Source organism: Necator americanus, chromosome IV, assembly GCF_031761385.1.
Source record: "Necator americanus strain Aroian chromosome IV, whole genome shotgun sequence".
In the NCBI taxonomy this organism is placed as follows: Eukaryota; Metazoa; Nematoda; class Chromadorea; order Rhabditida; family Ancylostomatidae; genus Necator; species Necator americanus.
The window spans coordinates 23,603,034-23,626,227 of NC_087374.1; the positions used below are offsets into that span (position 1 = coordinate 23,603,034).

The 23,194-nt window shown below is 39.8% G+C and overlaps 1 protein-coding gene across 3 annotated transcripts; it reads right to left on the reverse strand.

Moving 5' to 3' along the window:
* Nucleotides 1–183: 183 nt before the first annotated feature.
* Nucleotides 184–23,194, reverse strand: RB195_002473 (uncharacterized protein; the record flags this gene model as incomplete). 3 transcript variants are annotated; one of them, XM_064199747.1, is made up of 12 exons in its annotated part: nucleotides 184–326; nucleotides 2,851–2,956; nucleotides 3,289–3,627; nucleotides 3,850–3,909; nucleotides 4,711–4,863; nucleotides 4,941–5,114; nucleotides 5,227–5,310; nucleotides 19,685–19,753; nucleotides 19,978–20,112; nucleotides 20,258–20,347; nucleotides 20,883–20,945; nucleotides 23,126–23,194. In XM_064199747.1, 12 exons carry the CDS (start codon nucleotides 23,192–23,194, stop codon nucleotides 184–186), a joined length of 1,485 nt encoding a protein of 494 aa, XP_064055629.1. The 3 variants fall into 3 exon arrangements, with proteins under 3 accessions (XP_064055629.1, XP_064055628.1, XP_064055630.1); XM_064199749.1 differs by lacking the exon at nucleotides 3,850–3,909; XM_064199748.1 differs by lacking the exons at nucleotides 3,850–3,909; nucleotides 19,685–19,753; nucleotides 19,978–20,112; ... (1 more) ...; nucleotides 20,883–20,945; nucleotides 23,126–23,194 and adding an exon at nucleotides 16,142–16,156.

Genomic DNA, 23,194 nt, shown 5'->3' on the forward strand with positions numbered 1-23,194 from the left:
ATTTCGGTAGTTAACGAATCAAGCTATGTGATAGCATCTGAATGGTGCCACTCCGTTGTTTGAAAAGAATAAATCGACTTACAAAAAAAGGTGAGGAGCATAAAACAACGGCGTAGTGCCGTCCGGGGATCACAGTTATCGGTGACAAACCTATTTTAGGGGACCTCTTTCCTTCCCACTAAGTTACATGTTGCTGACCAATCTGTACTTCTCTTCCAATGACATATCAAATCCACGATGGATGTTCTTCTTATTCTGACGCAATCTTTCACGGGCCTCTTGAGCTGACAAACCAAAAATGTCGAACTTGTCCACTATTGGCGACACTAAAAACAAGAAAACTAGAAAACAAAGAATAAACATCCAGAAGCCCAAAATCACGGAATTCTGTGGGTAAATTTCTATTTATCACACCCAATGTAAGCATAACCTTTGATGACTTTCCCTTCTTTTTATTTGTAAACCGTCCAAAAAGAACACCAAATCAAGCATAAAAGAGCATGTAACCTTACAACGACAGGGTGGCCAGCCGCTGTGTCAAATCATTGTTTTTTTTTAATCCTCCCAAACAAGTCTGGTGCTAATTTATCGACCCCGAAGGGATGAAGGGCTTGGTTGGCGCTAGGGCGGTTTCGAACCAACGATCCATCCTGCAGTAACAGCGGAATCTCTTACCGAAACCCCGCCTCCAAACATATGCAACAGTGCTCTAGAGCTAAGATCTATCATTGGGATTTTCCCAACAGGTGATCCACGCATGCGATAGCCGGTGCTCCGACTCCCTTTACTTTTGAACGGTTGGTGGATGGACCCTTTCACTTTTGGAGTTTGGCGGAGGGATCTTCGTCACTTGACCTGCAAGCCCATGAGCCAAACTCTCTTCATCTGAGATGGGTCTGGCTCCTTCCTATCGCACCTATGAGGTGGTCATAAGCAGGAATGGGAACGAGAGAGAGGTCCTGCTTCGTCATACTCGATATTTCTTTTTGAAATAAAATTGGGTAATACTTGAATCAAGGATTGAGAGACTCGGAACACCTACAGCGAAAATGGTTCAGCTAATATGAGGACACACAAATCAAAAAATGATAAAAACATCTTATTCTTTACACTTCTGGCATGGAACTAGTTTGCTCTTTGAGGCAATTGTGGTGATAAAAGAACCGACATTTTCTCGCAGCTCCAAACTCTGTCCGATGAGATTGGATTCGCTTCGCTCGCTTAAACCGTGCAAAATCGTATCCGGTTATTTGCAGTTAGCTGCCAATGTGGAAACAAAACTAAAGCCACTGGAGCACGCAAGTGCTGTGGTACGAAAAGTGTAGGGTTCGTATAATTAGTTAATTTAGTAGATTACGGAAACCAGCGTGGAATCGCTCAGTTTCCCCTAATTGTCCTAAAAAAAACAACGTGGAAACCTCTCCAGTTCCTACGAGGTACGCCAGTTTGTTCATGCACCGGTTCCCTCAGTAGCGCATTCGTTGGTTTTACTTGAAGGGTTGATTTTACTTACGCTGGCGAGGAGACCTCATTAATCTTCGACCGCTTGCTCGGGAAGTGCAACAAAGGTGAGGCGTTGGAACTGATTTCGTTGGAAAGAACGCTGTCTTCCACGCCGTTTCTTACGACGACCAGGGAGAGAAGAGCGGAGCCACCCTTGATCCCGCAATCTACAACCGTAACTCTAGATTCTCCCGCGTGTTCCCTCATAACGTCAGATTCGTGGTACGCTGCCTTTAACTAATGTTTTCCCAGCCAGTCTTTGATTAGGAGCGGATGTGGATAAATCTTGATGATGGATAAATCTCAAAAGTTTCCACTAATGTTCCACAAGCCAGAAAGTATTAGCAATTTCAAATAATAACCCCACTTGCCTTATTTATTTTCCCTATTTTAGACATTAGCAAGCAGGAAAAGGAGTCACAGAACTAGAACAAAACCCTTAGAAGACCGAAACGTAAGTTGTGGAAAATTTGTGAAGGTGATGAAATGGAAAATAGATCGTTCAAAATGCAAACATAACATTCTAACATGACTATCCGAAAATTTCGAAAAAAAATTGAAATTTTTGTTTTGAAAATTTTGAAAAATTGACTTGCTGTCACAACCATCAAATCTACTTTAGTACTAAAACTTTTGTGTAGTCATCTTATGTAAGAGAGATGAAGCAAACCCGAAGCGATTTCGTACCGAGTACTAAGAGAAATTCTGCGCTGCTCCAGAACCATCCGGTCATGGCCAATTCAATATATTGAAAATCCGTCAAAATCTGTTATGATGGCTGTGTCGTTGAGAGGTGAACACATGGTGTAACTGGCTGCTGCAACGCGGTGTAGCCTCCCACTTTTATTGGAACGGTCAGAGTTCATTCCATGGAAGAACGGTAATTTTTTCATAATAACGGTAACGGTAGTTCAGCGTCAAAGAGTTAAACGACCAACAACATATTCAACAAATGTTTCCAAAATGTTGGTATAAGAATTTAGGAAATATCGAGAAGAAACTTCATTTCACTAATAGCTCAATATACAATTATCTTTTCGTTTATTTGTTGATTTTTGACTACTTTATTTATTATATTTTATTTTTAATTGCTACGTGAGCGACTATACCAAAGAGAGTGAAGTAGGAGAGGGAGAAGGTCGTTTTAGGGAAAATGGTGTCCCAACTATACGCTATGACCCTATCTGAAATGATTGGAGAATTTCACGAAACATTTTCCGTTAGTTCATGACTTCTAACTTCAAAATAACCTCCAAGAGAGTGGCCCTGCACTGCAAAACATGTGCAAAAAAACGCAATAGTAACATAAGGAAAAACTTAAGGAGACATCATTAACTGGAAACGAACCACTGTCTGTTGAAGTAGGATAACCATTCAAACTGCTCGGAGGAGAAACTTGTGGTGGGGCAGGTGGTGAGGGCTCCATAGGTGGAGGATGATATGTTGGTACATACTGCAAAAAAAATTATGATGCTCATCTTTACTTGAGCAAAACTCTTCGTACTGTTTTTTGGTATTTGGGTAATCACTTTTGCAAATATGAATGCTTACAGAACTGAGCTAGGACTGGCAAAAATAATTAGACGGATAGAGTTGACGTCTACTAACAAAAAGTTGCACTAATTCAGTCGTACATGTTAAGCAACTAATAGAAACAAACCAAAAGCAAAAGAAGTGCAAAGCAACCACATTCATAAAATGTGCACCTCAAAAAGCTGTGAGAAACTGAATCAAGCACAAACTGCCACCACCAAAGAAAACAAAAAAAAACCTAGAGTCACATACATGCGGTGCAGAAACAGCCACATCGACGGCGCTTTCCCGAGACGAATGCGTTGAGATGGCGTGCGATTCTTTACGGTCCGTCACTTCCGGCATTTCTTCAGCTTTTTGCAAAGTTTCCGGCTCCGGTGGTTCGGCGATCACGCCTTCTGTTGTGATCTGAGGTAGCACTGAGAACACTTGATCCATGAGATTGTCTGGGCTTTCTGTTGTCGCTTCGTGGGTCGCTTCCGGCTCCAGAGGCTCCTCTTTCGCAATTGACACATGAGATTCGCTTTCGTGATGATGCTCTTCTACTTCGTGCACTTCTTCTACTCCAATATCGTGGGCGTCCTCAGGAGACTAGAAACAACATAATATCCAAGGCAACCAAATACACGATTAGGAGCGTTTCAAACATGGACACCAACAGAACGAGAAGACAGAACATTTAGAGGAACATATCTGAGAAGCAAAGACAACATGACATTAGCAGGACAGAACACCACAGGACAGTCTGAGAGGCGGGGCACTAGATTTTCCCCTAAATGAATCCAGTGCGAACGGAGGCCTTCAAAAACAAACCTGAAGTGGTGCTTTGTATCGTAGTTGTGGGAGCTCTTCTTCGTCGCTTATGTGTATACTCTGAAAAATATCCTGAACAAAGGAAAATAAACAAGAGGACAGCTTATTCCAGCACATTCCTTAGCAATGCACATAACATCAAAGTTCGTGGTTTCCAATTACAAACCGTGGGAAAGCAACATATATTTCTTCGAAATAGTACACCACTGAAGCGGTAGGATAACGCATCAGCTGCGCTTTCAAGGATTTCAAGGACGTCAAAGTGGACAAAACTAGTCACAAATGATTCGACGGTACGAAACAAAAACTGAATACGATACTGGGGAAATATTGTGGAACACTTATGCAATAGACATTGTTGAGCAGCACCGAAATCAAAAGTGAAAGTAATTCACACAAGGATACGTTATGCTTAGTTTAGACTGAAATAACGACCAACGTCTTTACATCAGAACACAAGTAGAATGATGGTAGACACTGGAAATAACGAGGGCCAAGTTCGAAAAAGTGAAAAACTAAAATGTGAAAAAAGATGTACTTAACTAGAAGGAAGCGGAAGACTCTGTTTGGTAAAGGATAGAAAACCCAAAATGAAAACAGATTAACAATTTGGAATCAGACACTAGCGCTAATTATCTTTACAAATTGCTGCTAAACTATGTCTTCGAAAAAATGAAGGAAAAACTAAACCCCCAGAATCAGGAGAAACAACTAAAGAACAACTTCTTGCTGCCTTTGCAAATGAGATGTTAGAACGAACGAAAGAACGATAAATTTTATAGAAAATCCGGAGCTCGGATGAGAAATCGTATTTCAGCAAGAACACTGCGCAGAATAGATAAGGTACAAAGAGAGACGTACGTGTGGGCTGATTTGGTTAACACTCGACGTTTCCTCCTCAACATAGTCGAATGAATATTCGGCATTGTGTTCTTTATACCATCTATCCACTTCTTCTGAAGCAACTAGTAGTGTGGTGCGCAGAGGTGAACGCTTGATTTGGGCAACAACTTCCTGGAATAAAAACGAAACTTCAACCAAGCACTAGAGGAATATAGCGAAGATGGAAAAAGACTTTTATGGGAACTCACCTTATGAGGCGTGTTCGGATACACAAGAACACCGTTTACTCCAACAATACGCTGGCCCATACGAAGACCTGCACGGTCTCCTATTCCACCTTGGTCAACTGTACCAATAAAATGGCCACGGCCTTTCTCTGCGTGAAGGTTGAAGCCGAATTCCTCTGACTGTGAAGATTTCTCCTGTAAGAGACCAACTGTTAGAAAAAAAAACAAACAAATTTTTATAATAATAATTTTATCATGATGTCGAATTCAAGAATTTATTCTTTGGCAAATATGCTGAATAGTTTACAAGTTTGCAAAGTCGAGCTCTCGGTTTGTTCATGGCGTGATCCTCGTGTGGAGGTGGTGGGGCGACAAACACTGGATCAGCAGCCTGTAAAGTAAAGAATTAATAAATCGCAAACTAGTTATATGAACGATCCTATGTCGAGTGGATTCCAATTGTTTAATAAAACAATGGTCCACAATGATGTGAATTTCATCAACCTTTTTTCACAATTTGGGCACATTTTGCAATTCATGTTTGATTAATCTAAAGCAGCAGGAGATGTTATATTTCAGACCTCGGACGAGATCTGGTGAAGACAATGAGAGAAGCATAGCTAGGCACTACTGATGGATGAAAACATCCCAGAAATTTCTCCGTCTCATTCTTGGACACTTCAGAACATTTTCACACATCAACCCATTTCTTTTGATAAGTCCAGCATCGCCTCGTGCCATTTGATCCGCTCAAAGTCACTAATATTCCCCCACGGATGGGATGCTTGTCCACTCATGGCTCACGAATAATCGATAACCAATTCGTGCGGTATTATACTACAGAGCCGACGATTATTCACCACAACGGCGTCGAATGCAGGCAACAGTACTATTCAAATAATCGGCCCAATGGATGCTACAAGAACAAACAACGATTGGTGCTCACGATTACACCATCTTAACACTGTCACTCACAGTAAGTAACTAGTTCCACATCGCTGTCACGGAGCGTGAGAAAGTAGCTGCCAGAATAATCAATACCCAGGTGTTTGTTAGAAAAATTCGGTAACTTATTTTCTGAACTGGAGTTTTCTGTCAACAAGATCACGAACTAGTATCAACATCACTTGGAAAATACAACCCCTTTGAAGTGGGGATAGATTTTTGAGTTAAAAAAAACACTTTTTGGATAATTACATCATAACGAGATTCTCTAGATCTTCCTCAGTCCATAAAGAAATCGCACGGCGTAATAGGGAAGATCCAAAATCGATCGTATGTAAAATAGGTTAAACTCAAGTGGAACTCAAGGAACAAGCAATGAGAATGCAGTGAGGTGTCGCCTGTATTTCACAAAAATAAATGTTACATCATAGTGAACTACGTACAGAAAGAGAACTAATCTTTTCTGTACATCATAAAAAAAACCTGTAAACTTTTACTCTGCTTCAATTAATTTTGAAAAGCGCTCAGCAGAAACGATGCAGCGATGGAATGCTCCAGGAAACGACGACGAAGTGATTTCTGGACGGCTTAAAGAGAGCATAAGAAAAGTGAGAAACAGATGTGAAAATCACGGAGAAAACTGACAGAACGGCACCATTCAGAAATACGAAACCAATAACAGAAGGAAACTGTGAAAGTCATGAATATTAATTACTAATAACATGAACACACAAAAAAAGCGTATTCCCTGTTTTATGATTTGAAAGCCAACTTTTACGATAAACCCCAATTAGCACCTGCAGTGATTTGTCAGCAACTCTCGAATCAATCAAGCAATAATTGCTTCGAGCCAAAATAGCAATAAACTCAGTGTTTGTCCCAGGCGGTAAAGCCATTCGAAAATTAAAGCAGCAACAAATCTGCGCACCGAGTAATCCACTTAGCTAACTTAGGAAAGACTGAAAATTCATTCCCTTGTGGATTTTATATACGATAAATACATCCACAATATTTTGAACGTGTTCCTGATAGTCCTTGTTTACTAAACCTCATCTATACAGGTGAACTGACAAAAACAGACCTTCGCCTAGCAAACAACAACACAACGAGAGCTCCACGACATGAATTGATTGTCTGTGCAGAAATGAATGAGCGAGTCTAGTGGATATCTCATAATCAAGTGCAGAAGTTGCACTAAGAAGAAAATCGTGAAGTCAGTCCTTCTCCAAGATCTTTTTACCAAGATTCGGTGATGTCCAGTGTGGTTGATTCTGCACACTGGAGGGTAGAACTCAGCACAAAATTTCTTAGTAGTGTTGTAACAACAAGAAGATTCATCCTTTGAAAATGCCTTAAGCAAAAAGTGATTCACGATGACACCGGATTAACGGAGGGACATCTCAGCAAGCGGAATGCGACTCAGAGGGAATTCCACCTAGATCTAAGCTGAATCAAAGGATCAGTGAGTGTGTGGGTTAACTGGAAGCTACTTATCTGCTAGTTAGCTTAACTGCTGATACGTATTACAACTCCAAGAGCGACAAACGTCGAAAATAACCTCTCAATAACCTCTTTTTTCTTACGCTTTCAGCTATCATTTCTTAATCATAAAATGCGACACTATGGTATAATAAAATCCATTTATGATACAAATGGTTCAACAAAGCGTCACGACAGGAGATGTCGAAATACCCGATATTTCCTTCCTATACGATCCAGAAATAAGAATATTGCAGGTTTACTTTTGTAAGCTAAAACAAGATTTTGCATACACGATAGCCTAAAATCTACTTTTAAAGGTTATCCAAACAAAATAAAATATCGCTCGAGAGATAGAAAGGCATTTTGCACAGAGAAACAAAAAATGAGCCTAATTCAACAAGCCTGTGCCATTCGAATTTCGCAACTTTTTGTAGATTACGCAGATATGACAGAAAAAATCGACGCAAACAAAACAGAACAAAAACAAAAAGAACGACAAATTCGTTTACCAAGATACCTGTTCCTTGTATCAAAAGTGAGTCCGTACTCACAATTCTCTTAGTTCATAGGAATAGTGAGAAATTCAATATTAACTCACAGGATAGTCTCTTTTTGGCCCGCAACTAACTTCGTTCGATGGCAGCAACACAAAATTCCCCTTTCCACTTTTCCAGACAAACGAATCAATTGACTGAATGCTGTTACTGCGAAACGACGAGGCAAGCGAAGCCAGTGGTAATTGACAGAAGCAGTGGAAAAAGACCATTCAGTCAACATGCCACATGCACATACAATGAGAGGAAGAGAGAAGCCAGACCTCACTAACTTGTGCCCGCAGGAAGTGTAGTCAAGCTGTTCATACAGCAACGATTAGTCATCCAGAACTTCATCGCGTAATTCCGGATCCACGAGAACATTTCATTCAAGACAAGCGTTGTGGTTGTCGCTATCTCCGACGTGCTCTTTGATACACGTACCCTACGACAACAAAACGCAACCGGTCTGAACGACATAAAAGGCACATTCCCTGCCGGCAGAAAACCGCCTTCGAGATGACGTCATGCGAAGGGCACATCACTGCCGGCAAATTCGAAAACGATTATTGCGTGTTTACACTGAGCGACAGTAGTTTATAAGAAAGCAGAAATAATGATTATTTATCGGTTGTGGGCATACTTCTCACGCCTCACTTGCCTGCAATATCTGATCGATAATAAACTTCGGCTTTGTGATATGGATAGCACTAGAGATCGCTTATCGCAGCACGTGAAGATATCCGCTAAATTTTGACAAAAAATTATTCTTTTCTAATTTTCATCTTCTAAATTAAGAAATTTTCAGCATGACTGGAATATTTAGAGCAAAATAGGTACGGAAAAGTGTATTTTATTGAAGATGGAGTTCGATTTATCCGCATAAAATTACCTTGCAGTCGCTGTGACATCGTAAAAATCTAAGGAACAAAAGCAAAAGAGTAAAGCAAAAAATATAATATAATAATATGCAATATGGCTCATTGCACATCACATCGAGGTTGCAATCAATTAAATAATAGCAGCCCTGTCGTGGCGTTCTGTCAACTTTCACAAAGGACTAATGACGGTGAAATGATCTTTGAAATGCACTCAATTTGTCACTCATCAAAGTCACGCACAGGAATAGAAAGTGATTCAAAGATTTCTTTCTTGGAAAGGGTTCCTGGAAATGATGTGCCTCTTGCGTGCGTAAAGGTACTGCTGAGACTCCTATTGCTATACCTTTCAATACGATGTAATGATATAAAGACAATATACAGCACGGTAGAACTGAAACCGAAGTTTTAAATCTGCAATGAAGAATGACTTCTCTTCATTGCAGATTCAAAAGTTGCGCAAGAAAAGCCGATTCACGAATGTCGTTTTCCGCTTGGGTGACTCGTCATTTTCCGACGACGAGCACGCAATGTCCGACAACAATGTACAAGGAAGACATCGCTAGAAAAACGGTTTTCATAGGAAGGCCGCGAATGCTACGTCCTCGGAAACTCACGAGATACGTTGCCACATACGTTGGAAGGAGACGGAGAAACTCCTGTCCAAAACTGGCCCTCGTGGAGACAAATTAAACTGTGGATGGCAATGTGAAGAGAAGAGGGAGGATTGCGGAACGAGGGCGCATACAAAAACTCCCACAAATAGAACTCTCGCACATATGCGTTGCCTAGCAATGTCTTACATCGAGAGCGATCGACGGAGAAGTTTAAAAGACGTCAAAGAGCGTTAAATATTCAAATGTGGGAGACATGTTCACAATTCAGCACTGAAGTGTTGGGAAATCGGAACTGTTTGATGTGTGACGAATGTGACAACGCCAGAAGTAAATTCACATACACAATATGATGTGATTTAACTTGTAAAACAGGATGGAAAAAAGAAGAAAATCCCGAACTAATCGGATCAGAAGGAAAACAACTGAGAATGAAGAGAAATAGGAGACTGTCAGTACGAGGACGAAAAAAAGAAGTCCTTAAATTCAAATAAGTTAAGAGAAGAAAGGGGATTTATTCTACCAGATAAACAGTGCGGGGCGGGCAACAATTTCTCAGTGGCGAGCAGAAGTGTTAATCCTTCACCAGTCTTTGAATAAAGCAATATAATGATCAAAGCTATTTTTCTTAGCATAGTAATAATCAATATAATATATATAGATAGTATATATATATATATATATATATATATATATATATATATATATATATATATATAGTCATATATGTATGACCATTACTATGCTAAAAGGAATGATTCTGATCATTATGTACAGATATGTATGCACGTTATGGTGGCTGTTTATTAGTAAACAATCCAGAAATAAAAACTAAGAAAAGGGGTCTCAAAAGATCTAAAGACCAAACAAATTCCGAGTGGAAGAATGTATGGGAGATCCTACTTGAACAAATCAGATTGCAGGAAGTAGTTCGCGGGTGCATCAGGGATACCCGAGCTAATTGGGTGCAGCCGTCAAGAAAAGACAAGAATAGTTAAGGCAAGTTATGACACAAAGCCTGACCAGTGACGTAGGAACTCAAAAATGAATCGAGTAACCAGAGATCAACTTAAAGCTAAACTTTTACTCGTACGAAAAGAAAGGAATATATCACATATATATATATATATATATATATATATATATATATATATATATATATATATATATATATATATATATATATATATATGATGTATATATATAATATATATGTATATATATAATATATATATGTATATATATATATATGTACCACAAAAATATCGCTGAGATAGTCTTCTCCTTAACAAAGCAGGCATTTCGCGGCAGCACTCGTTGATAGTGCCTGTGGTGACATAACTACTAGATTGTATTTCTTTGAGATCCGCCATTGCGTCGTTAATCCTTCGTCGGCGGATTCGGTCTTTCCTGCGTATGTGCCTTGTAGCATTTATATATTTTCGTGTATTTATAAGGGCGGGTGTAGTGTAGCGGTTAGAGGTTCCGCTTCCTGCACAATCGATCAGAGGTTCGAATCCGCCCTAGTGCTCACCAACGCCTTCATCCCTCCGGGGTCGATAAATTGGTACCAGACTTGTCTGGGAGGATAAAAACACAGACTCGACACATCGGCTGGCCACCGCAAGTCATTGCATAGGCCAGTTGCACGTTCGTAAACCTCAAACGATTCTGAATTGAAGTGAACGTGGGGGCGCATCCCAAGCGGATTGATTAACGCCAGAAACTTTATCCTTTATAAGGGCAAACTTTGAGATGGGTCAACTGGTTTGTGTTAATTTGTCTTAACTTCTCTTGTCGGATGCACCTTAGTAGCTCGAGTACCTCCAGTATGCGCCCAGTAACTCTGCTCACGCTGAACTCATCTTTTATGACACGTTTTCAAAAGTTCCTCAGTCTGCGGAGTATGAATTTGCAAAGTTCCCATGCGAAAGAATGGTTACGTTCAACACACTGATTCTTGTCAGGTGGGATTATAGACCGCACACAAAGTTAAAGTTAAAGGATAAAGTTTATGGCGTTGATCAATCCGCTTGGGATGCGCCCCCACGTTCACTTCAATTCAGAATCGTTTGAGGTTTACGAACGTCTAACTGGCCTATACAATGACTTGCGGTGGCTAGCCGATGTGTCAAGTCAGTGTTTTTATCCTCCCAGACAAGTCTGGTACCAATTTATCGACCCCGGAGGGATGAAGGCGTTGGTGAGCACTAGGGCGGATTCGAACCTCTGATCGATTGTGCAGGAAGCGGAACCTCTAACCGCTACACTACACCTGCCCATCAACCGTACCACGCTTACGGCCATACCACGTTGAAAACACGCCATCCCGACCGCACACAGTCGACGTAAGATGTGTTGTAACGAGCGACGCGTCCTCGGTTGAGACGTGTACTGAGCTCTCTCTGCAGCATGTTCAACACTCCTCGGACTTCTTTTATTTTCAGATTTTTTTTAGTTTCAGGATTGCACAGTGTTAGCGAAGTCTTTTTCCATTAGTTGTATCGATTGTTTGGCTTCACCTCTAAGATCTCAATTTGTAGAGATTTAAGATCTGTCTCATTTTTTGTGTAATGAAGCATGGCTTTCATCGTTCGCAGCCGTAATAGGAAGAGAACCCTTTCTAGTCTCCTGATTCTAGGGCCTCTCCTCAGAGACTTAATTTCTGGATTTCTTCCCACTTTTTGTGTAAATGTGCATAGTTTTCCTTCACGACAAACTCCGATTGTTACCACGATTTTGACTGCAAAAAAAAACGCTACTCAAACACACAAAAAAAAACGGGAGAAATTGAAAGCCTACAAACTAAAATCTTAGAGGCATCAAAACAAACGATAAAACTAACGGAAACGGATTCTGATAGGACTACACAGGGCCATTCATGCAGTATTACACGAAGAAATAGTGACAACTATAAAAATAAGGATTCGGGGAATTTTACATATACAGTAGAAGCCTTCCCCGAGGGTGCGTCACTTCGTCATGTTACATCATATCTCACGGGAACTGTAAAAATGATGGATTTTCTGTTTTGCGTCAAACACTTTTAAAGCCTTCAACCGAAAGAACGACACGACTGTTAAAGCTAAAAAAGTTGAACCGCTCCAGGATACAAAATATACTTTCTCTCAGAGAATGAGCAGTAACTGACAAAGAGCATCCAAGACAGGGTGCACTAAGGAAAGGTTCACTCCAGTTAGGAGGACAACATCAAACGAACCTGATGGCAACGGAGGGTTTTCTATTGAGGTTAAAACAGGCAAATAGTGTCGTAAGACTGGGGCGAAACAATGAAGAAAGTACACCCGAACATCGGCTTAAGATCTTCCTCAGAGAGGAAATCAATGCGGCGCGTATAATACGAACCAACCAGTTCCAGTGGGTGCACAACGCAACAACAATGTAAAAAACCTCGGAAGAGCGTAAAAAGTATGAAAGCGGTCTGGTCGGCAAACTGCTCCTTTGACGTCGCGCTCAACAACAGAAAGGATGAGCCACCACACAGCGATAATCGCTTGTTCGACAGGGTTTGCCGCTGAGTCACAATAGAAATGCCATAAGCGCTGTTGAACTATCGCAGAAACGAGAGGATGGTTTAGTCACGCAGATATCGTCCAACGGCGGGAAATCTAACCCTCATTCAAGCTCTCCCGCCACCTAGACAGAGGAAAAAATTGGAATCTCTCAAGAAAGTTATGGAGAAGACGACCTCAGGAAACTTCACAAACTCGAGCAATTAAAATTTATTAATCTATTTTAAAAAGATTGATGTCAATCTACCACACCTGCTGAAAACCGTACAAAATATTTATTAACTGTGAAGTGTTGCGTAATTTCACAAACGGCAGGCCACTAACTTTCCACCACAAGAACAACACTTTTCAAACGAAACCGAATGTGAGCGGTTCTTGGAGGAACTCTGTCCAAGTGCATAAACGATAGAAATGCATTTTTTTCGTCAAATAAGTGAGCAATCACTTGGTTTTAAAGTTGTTCAAGCGCTGCAATCGTGCAAAGTAGCAACGAGAAGGGCATGTCACTGGATTGAAACGTTGCGCAAAACTGGTTCCAATAAGAAATTACAGATGCTATTTCCTACTTTTAAACTTCGAGAGAAACGTGACAACTTAAAATAGAAATTATCAAGACAGAAAATTTGCTTTGTAAAAACCGAAGAAATGCTCGTAAAATAAATAATTACTTTCTTATAAGATACCGTCCGAAGAGCTCGACTATATCGGAAACTCAGACACTCGGCAAAAATCAAATGCAGTAGTTCTGTCAAATTCCAATAAACAATTATTGAATAATGATAAATAAATTATGACAATAATGACGAATAAAAGTATTGGTCCAATAAATAATTCCTAGTAATGAATAAAATATTTAATGGAGCATTTATGGATTCACGTCGGTTGACGTTGAATGCTCCACGCAGAGCAGGACCTTTTTCTCCTATTAAATCATTTTTGATTAAAAAAGAGCTGAGAGCACTACAGCATTCTCAAATAAGAATCCCTACATCTGCACGATGTGAATGACAGGGAAATGCATAGCTATATCAGCGACTCAATGAACTAAGCGTGAAAAGAAAGAGGGAAGAAGGAGGTCTGAAATCAGTGGAGGAAATCAAAAGGAAAAATCAGAAATTTTAGGAGAACTATACAGCTGTCCAGAAACCTCTATGTACAAGTGAAATGGCGCTTTTAAAATGGAGGAAACTGTCATGCGCCTGTAAAAACCGGCCACATCGTAGGATTGGGAATGTTAATCGTACTATTCCTGTTCGCTTACTATAGCATTAAACTGAAGAAATGAGTAATCCGTACTTTCTGCGCGATACGACATTGCAGGAATACAAGGAGCAAAGGTAGAGAACGTGCTACCTTCTTTTAAAAAGCAAAATTACAGTCCTTAAGGAAGGTAGGGTAATTTCCTGATCCTGTCACATAACACACAAACGTTGTCATATCTCTAAGAAAACTGAACAGAACGAGCGTTCACGATCACCTGCTATTCGTATGAGGGAACAACGCACTTGCTGTTCTATTTGCATACGTGGACCCCGGAACAACAGTCCCTGACCTAACCACCCACCCACTACAGCGAAGCCGTTGTGTGCAATAAGGCTGAGAACCGTCGCATGTACAAAAAGTGCACATGGTGCAGTGAACAAAATTATGCTGATAATGCAATGCAGAACGGTCACATTCCGCACTGACGGAATGCAGCTGATAAAACAAATTACTGCTAATCTCATCACGTAAAAAACATATCTTTTCTCAACTGCGACAACTCTTTTAATGGCCTCAAAAATCAAGAAGTCAGCCTCACATGCACTCAACCTTTTCTTACATCGAAGAAAATGAGGTTCTCAAGAGATGGTCAGAAGTGTCCCAGTGGCGCATCAGATTTCGTCAGATAGATAGAAGCGCACTGCTTAAAGTACGCATACCATTATATTATAAAACGCAATCCATCACAAACGTCAGGGGATTTGGAATCCTTCGAAGAATTTCCTGCATACAACAAAAAAGCGCTAGAGAGGTAAAACTCCTAGATTTCTACCGCAACTAATAGAACCTGCTCTGAAAACATATAAGTATCTCGCCGTCATTTTTCTTACTCTTGTTCCAGTCTTTGAAGTAAAGGAAGGGAAGGAACCTGCTACATCTTGTTTTCCTTACCGGACTCCGGTCCTTATTTAGAGTCTTTCGCATTTCTTTCAGAACCAAGACAGCTATTGAAATAAGCAAACTAACTTGGATGAGGGCGAGAACAAATCCTATAAGAACTATAGAAGACCGTTGTCGGGTCAGGACAGAGGAGAACAGAGGAGTTTCTATCGAAATTAACCAACAAACAAATAAGTTACGGAATTCAGAACAAAATGATCAAGGGAACCCGTTGCAATTTAAATTCACTCTAAACTAACGAATACAAAATGTTGAGAGTTACAATCTGCAGAGGAAAAGAAGGTGGTCATGCTGCCATGTGAACTTCCATCTTCAATATGAAACATAAAAAAGCCCAGATTCGCGTAATACCTTCAAGGTGCACCGCCGCACCGCAGTTTGTAGTTTCACAAATCTTTCTAAGACGGAATACAATGAAAATTAAGCATCAGGACTACTTTACAAAAACTTTCAAAATATTAAAATATAAAAAATAGCTACAAATAGCTGGAGAAAAAACCTAGAACATCCACACACAACTAGAAATTGCCGCGAACCGTTAGAAGACAGCCAAAAAAGACTAAAGTTACTAGCAAATTCCTGAAAAACAGAAACATTGGGAGCCCATTATTGAACAAAGGGGATTTCAAGAACCGGAACACTGTGGCTCTTGTTGACTATATCTACTGTCATGTACTGTATTAATCCAAGGTTCGGAGAAGATTTTTTTATTTGAATCCTATATGAAGAGTGGAACTTAAAGTTTCGTAGCACTATTTGCAATGCACTAAAATGAGCGAATAGCAGATAAAAAGACATTGGAGAAGACAACAGCACCAAGTCCTCACTGGCTGTCTCACTAAGCACACAACTGAAAGCGCACGCTGTGTCAAGTAATGTTTTTCTTCGATCGATTTTAGCAGAGTACCTTCCAAGGTGAACGAACAAAACACCTCCTAAGATACCCTTTAAACGGAACAAGTTAGAACATTTCAAATAGCAAAATGTTGTGGCAAATACGACATTACACTTCCTCCCAGAAGTCACGTGAGACATATAAAATTTCAAAACAATGTTAGAATTATAAACACTTACAGGATTATCAGCCATTCAGCAGCAGCGCAGTAGTCAAAATGAAGAAGTAACTGATAGGGAAAGCAGCAACTATCTTGAAGACAGGAACGCGCATAAAAACGAAGAAAATAGTCGAGAATAGATGGCATTCTTGGAGAGTGTCTATTACTGCAATGGTCACGTCGAATGAATGTTGGTAGAAAAACGAAGACAACGCGCAGAATGCTCCACATTATTGGAAAAATTTGAAAGAGCTGTGCATGTTACTTTTATTCAAGTTACAGGATCCCCTCGACGTAACTCTCGTCTCAAAAATGCTCGAAAAACTTGAAGTAACTGGTTACGTTCTCTGAAAGCATTCCATTAAAACATCATAAAATAGCAGAGATGTCATTCTGTTGGAAAAATGGTAAAGAATAAATTGCAGAAGCATTTTCAGGAAGAAGCAATAAAACTGATAGTGTTATTATTTTATTTCCATGATCGACTTATTTCACAAATCTGGGCTAATTCCTTAATCACTATTTAAAAAAACCAACTTTCCTCCTTCCTTCTTAAAGTGGTTGTTGCTTCAAAAAGTACTATTTATTAATATTTATTTCAAATGTCCAAAGTTTCGGATGATTCATTCGACTTGAATTGATTTATCGGAATCCAGCTAATAGTAATCCTTCCAAAAAAAAGATTAAAAAATACGTTTCGAATGAATCTTTGATATGTGTTTTATTCTTGAATAGTTGGATATTAACACGATTAAAAATTCGACATCTTTAGACTGACTCTAGGACAACCGTTCAGCCACTCTTCTGAATGATTTGTAGGAAAAACATATATCAACCCTCACATTATACGCAAAGCATTTGTATAGTTGAATAAAAATTGAGTGGTGCCTAATTTTGGATGGAATTAAAATGTAAACAAAATGGATCCTAAAAAAGGTCTCACCTCTTCCTATTCTTCTCAAAACTTGGCAAGCATAAAATGCATTCGCTGAGAGAGCCGCAAAAAAATGAATCTTAGTTTGCTGTATTATCAAGAACTGCTTACCACACAAACATTATTGACAAAATCAAATTGTTTTCCTGCATGCGAACACAATACAACAACTGATTTTTGCAGTGATCCTCAAGTGAGAAGTGAACTGACAAATTAGAATGAATCCAGTAAAAACAGTAGAGCTCTTTACAAGAATACGTAGTATCTACTTAGTAGTATTGTAACAATTGGAATTTTTTCAAGGAATTGTGAGGAAAATTAACCTTTGATGATGATAATGTCATATTCTAGTGATAAAGGATCCTATAAGTGTTATTTCTCTCCAGGCAGCTAGAAATAAATTAGAACAGAATTTCGTCTGCTTTAAAGGCATCAGCCCACGAATCTGGGGTGGTGCGAATTTCAGGTGGAGAGTTCCTACAGGAGGTCGTAGATTATGGAGAGGAGGATGATTCCGTCCATTTCTTCCTAATTGCCTTAAAAAAACGGCCAGGAAGATCCGGCGCGTGCACAAGGCTGGCGCGCTCCAATCGAACTCGTTTTAGAAAATAGCGCGCCAGAACGGTCGAAGCCTCATCTTCCGTGCCGTTTTTCGCGGCAATTAGGAAGAAATAGACGGAATCACCCTTCTCATAATCTACGACTCCGTACAGGCATAACCCACCTGAAACTCGCACCACCCGATTCGTGGGGTGATACCTTTAAACAGCAAGCATTTGTCACGTCAAGGGTATTCGACAAATTCAACGACCAGCTAGCTGTATAGTTCGACGTATACTTCACTTAGGAAAAAATCACTGACTATTAACCGAAAAAAATCCTATGCATAAACGCGGAAAGATATTTTCCACGAGGCAAATATCAAATGCAGACTATTGTAGGACAGCCAATATCGTGTTCGCCTATCAACGGTTTCTTTGAAAGAATATAACGTGTGTACTGCTATGAATATTTTACAAGGATATAAACCTATAGAACAATGAACACCAAAAAGTAGGCGCACAATATCTCCAGAAACCAATATTAGTATGAAAGTTCTAAAAATGTCAAAATAAAGATATTTCAGTTTTTTCACTTATTCAAGAAGCAGATTTACGAAAGCTTTCTCAAAGTCATGGAGATTAGGTCATTCTTCGCAAAGAAACCAGAAGTAGTTAATAAGCGCCAAGTAACTAAATCAAAATTCTCTGACAAAAAAGAAAAAAATGAACAGTAACCTTCTGGTCGATCCTCAGTTCTTCCTCATCCTGGCAACGTGATTTTTGTCCAGTTGCAAGCGCCGAATTAATGCGCTTCTTGCAATCTTCATCAACAATCTTGCACAAAGTTAAGAAAAACAATACTAGAGCAACAAGTTCCAGAAGCATGGTTTCAGGGATGACGAAAACGACGACGGCGAAGAAATACGACCAAGCAATGGGACGTTATCGTGACCGGGCCCGAATAAAATATGACTGGCGCTGACTAAACATGACTGTTAATCCTGAGAAGGAGAGCACATGGAATATACTATTACTCACAGTACAAACGCACGACAGCTGGCTAAATTCGAAGTGCTGAATCGTTGTTCCAGAATATCAGCGATTATTTTGGCTTGTTTATTATTTGGATAACAGCGTAACAAGAAGTGAAAGACTTCAAAAAGAGGACATAATAGTCACCTCTTTTGATAAGAGCGATAATAAAATAGTATAAAAGGAATGGAAGATGTAGAACGCAGTTCACACAAGTCACTATTAACCAGGAAATCACTACAAAGCGTTACAAAGCAGCTCCTCTGAGTCAACGTTCATCGCTGCGAAACGAACACTAGAAGGGCTGTCGGATGTGATCGTAGAACGCCCATTTCACATTCTGTTTGAGACAAAAGCGACCGTCACACATGACAATATGCAGCGAGCCACACATACATAATGTCTGATCTAATGAAAAGTTTGTTATGAAGAATGTGAAGGAACGAACTTGGACGCAAGACAATTGTGACGTTCTTACTTCACGAACATAAACAAACAACATCAGTGAATGTCATCGCAAAGCAGTTCCAAATTAGCGACGAAAAGAGAAGACGAAGATCGGTAGTTTTTGATGTTCATCTAAGATTAGGTTCGGGGATTGAACTCTCCTCTCACTTGCCAATCGGCAATTTCGCAACATTTACTTGTGAAAGGGAATTTTCAGAGGTGCAGTTACTTAGCAGCAATTTGAGACGAAGACATGAAGAGAAATAAAAAAGACTACCAATGAAAAATAATCACTTTCTTAAAAGTTTGGAAAGAGGAGAAGAAAGTGAACTCTTGAACAACCAGGATATTTTCCACTATTTTAACCACAAAACATTCATGTAGTAGGACTGCTTATTCATCTTTGTCGATTACCCTGCTTTCCCAGACTCGTAATGAGTCTTCTAGTGGCAGTCATTTAAAAACCGGTCAACGTACGTTTAGCAAAGCTCTTTGGTGAAGGAAATGATAACAATTATGTTATTCCTGTGAAGTAGAGCACCACAACCGCGAAGATCCAAAAATTGGAAAAGAATAAAAAAAGATGGATGAAAAAATTGGTCCTGACCTTGTTCGTCGGTGCATACCAACCAGCGGCAGGTGGCGGACTGCCGTTTGCTTGTGTTCCTCGACGACTCTGAATGAAATCGTAGTATTGGGCCGACATTTCTAAACATTTCTTTCCGGTTTTCTTCCAGGTCACTACTACCTAGACCTTTTTTATTAATGGACCGAGAAATTAATTTGGAGGATCTGCCGCAGAAAGGATGCTCCTAACCATTAAGTTCGTGATTTCGATTTCCATCTACGTTCAGAAATGGCCTACAAGAGCAAATTTCTTTTGCAAGCGAGCATTTTCACCTGTGCTCCGACTCTCTGAATATTTGGTAGTTGCATATTGATCTCAATTCCATGTTCTTGATACCACTGAGCTCCTTCTTCCGAGATTACCAGCATTTCACAGCGAACTGCGTTCTCCTTAATCCTTTCGACGACCTTTAATGACAGACAAACTTTGACTGCAGTCAGAAAGCATTACATTGACAAGAAAAACAGAAGCAAAATCCACAGATAAAAACGGAATTATTTCAACTGAAAACAGAACTATCACAAAGATTTGATTAAACTAGGGATGAATGACCTTCTTATGACTTTCGCCAATGATGCTGTGTCCATTCACGGCGTATATGCGATCGCCCATACGGAGTCCACCCAAGTCTGCTGGAGAGCCCTAAAATTATATTCTGCCGTCTGTCTAGTCAATAAGAGGAAATTATCACCAGTTCAAATAAGAGCTGACAACTTACAACACAACCTTTTCAAATTTCATAGACGTGAACGCATTTTTATCTTTCTCTTTTTTTTTCCTTGTGCTGTTCCAATGAACAGCGAACAGTAGCGCTGCCTCCGCGAGACAGTTCATGAAAAAAAGCAGTGCGTGACGTTCCAGACAAATTGAGATTTTTACAGCCAGTCAGTAGTCGTTCACCAAGACTGCATAATGAGGTACGTTCGTGAAGAAATGATCATTCATACGAGGCTATATCTGTGATCACTTCTCATATTCAAGGTATGAGAAAAAAAAACCCCATCTCAAGTTATTCTTGAAATTCATGGCAAAATTATGAGACAAAGTTTAAAACGCTAGCATGGTCAAGTTCTTCAATGTCATCAATACAAATTATAATAGTTTAGGAAGGTGAACGACGAGAAAGCAAGCATTACTGGAAAGCTTGTAGGAGATGAAAGAACCGATCAATGCACACCTTGTCAACCATCCCGACAAATTGACCCCGTCCTTTTTCAGCATGCAGATTGTAGCCATATTCCTGAAAATAATCATGATTATCAACTGACATAAGTGCAAAACTAAATTACAATGAATTCTTCTTCATGCTTTTTGAGGACGAAGATTCTAAAACACATACAAATTTTAAGGATTTCACAAGAATAATAGACACAGCCACCTGTGTTCAACCGACTGGGCGCGATGTTTGTCTACGGCTACGCATGCTATCCTCTGCGTGACACACATTACTTTCTACAGAATCCTACCCTCATCGAAAGCCCATTATGCTCATTGATCAACGCGAAGTATTCTAGCAGTGATACTATGAATTATATTATGAGAAGACATATTTGCTTAACATCGCAGACGTCTAAAATCATCCAAAATCAGACAATTATTTGATTTTGATTGCTGCATTTTAAAAATATATGGGACTAAAATTATAAAATGCAACGATCTTCACCTTATCGGTGAGAAAGAAAGAATAGGCAAAAATACAAACAGGAAGGAATGTTTCAGCACTTTTTTGACCTACAGGAACATGCTTCAGATCAGACGCAGACAAACAATATGGCCTATATCGGGAACGGCAAAGAGGGTCGCAGAGGATTCTCCCCGACCGTCTCCGAGACATTACATGTCCAGGGGCTATGTCAGAGGATACGCGTACATACCTCGACGGAGTCACAAGTTTCAGTCGTTCATTAAGACACAGACAACCGTCTTACAAACTTTTCTGACCATAATGCAAAGAACTACGCAGTTATAAGGAAATATGTGAAGAAGAACGAAAATTTCACATACGTAATTTGGGGCTATTAGATGCATCTTTCTCTCATATTTTAAGTAAAAGTTTCCTTCGCTTCTGGTACGACTACAAACTTCAGATCACCTCACATTAAAAAATTCCATTGGATGCCTGATTCTCCAAAACAATTTAGTAGCTCGTGAATTATATCCTAGCTGGTGATGACGGTGGCGCACCGTCGCTAATTGCTGTGCCGCGGCATGGTTCATGCATGCTCGAAAATGCGCTGACACCCTCTCTACACGCACCCGCCGACACCAAAAGACAAAAAAATAATATCAATGTCACATTTATTACTTGCAGTGATGCTGTCACTCTAATGTCGACCCAACCAGTGTAAACGGATGGCGAAGATTCAGCTCGGATAAAAAAACTTCGACCTCTAACGCAGCTTCCTACTGTTGCCGTATACGATATCAGTGTACAGTCTAGGAGAAACGGGCAACTATCTGACTGTAACCGTTGTACAACCCAACCAGTATAACCAGTTAGGAATGGGAAAAAATCTATGGACATCTTACATAAATCCACACCTCGATTTTCATGTCATCAATAAGCAGTCAAAAAGAAAAATTCTTTTTCTTTTCAATTCGCGACGGCATGTGATAATTCAAGTTGAAACCAAACCGCAACCAGTTGTGACAAAAAAGATGTTTAGGCAACCATTCAACACTAACACTGCTGTTCATACTTTTTTACAAGCACAGAAAATTTCGCAATGTCCAGATGTATGCATAAATGAAAGATAAATTTTGCGACGCGAATACAAATCAATAATCGTTACAGCGACTCGGACAAGTGATCTTATCACACATTTTTTTCGTTTCAAAACGAAACAAAATGTTGTCAAAAGGCAATGCATTATCATCTCAAACATTTTTCTGTTCTACCTTTGCATCAAGGTCGTAGTAGAGATGTGAAAAAAAAACTGAACAATAAGAAGTTAGTGGCTCTCACCTTCATTAGGAAAGTTGGTCTCCATTCAAATGTCACGGTGTCAAGTTTTCAAATAAATCAGCAATATTTCAAAAACAGCTATCTTTAAGATATGTTCAAAGATAAAGTAGTGCCGATTTCTGTTTTGATCATTTTGCAACATAGATCTGAGATTGGGCGGGGAGTCGTACTTTCTCCTATCATTTCAGTTAATACCCCATGGATTATTTCATGTGAATTTTGTGAAATGATTAGTCAACGATGGACTGCAATAGTGCATAAAGCTCAAAATTGCGGTCTGCAGTAAGACTCCGTGAGAAAAACCCGCATTTATGTGATACGAATCAGTAGGGAATCAATTTGTTTGTCGAGATACAATGATAGCATATTTTAACCGCCAATGTTCTTAAAAATCGAGCAAAGATAAACTCAGCGCGTCTGCACATCCAAAGACACAAATTCCTGTGAGCAGGTACCTGATCTGGCGATGACTTCTCCACTAAGCAAAGCCTCGGTGAAGGAGCGTCTTCCGGAAGATGAACCAT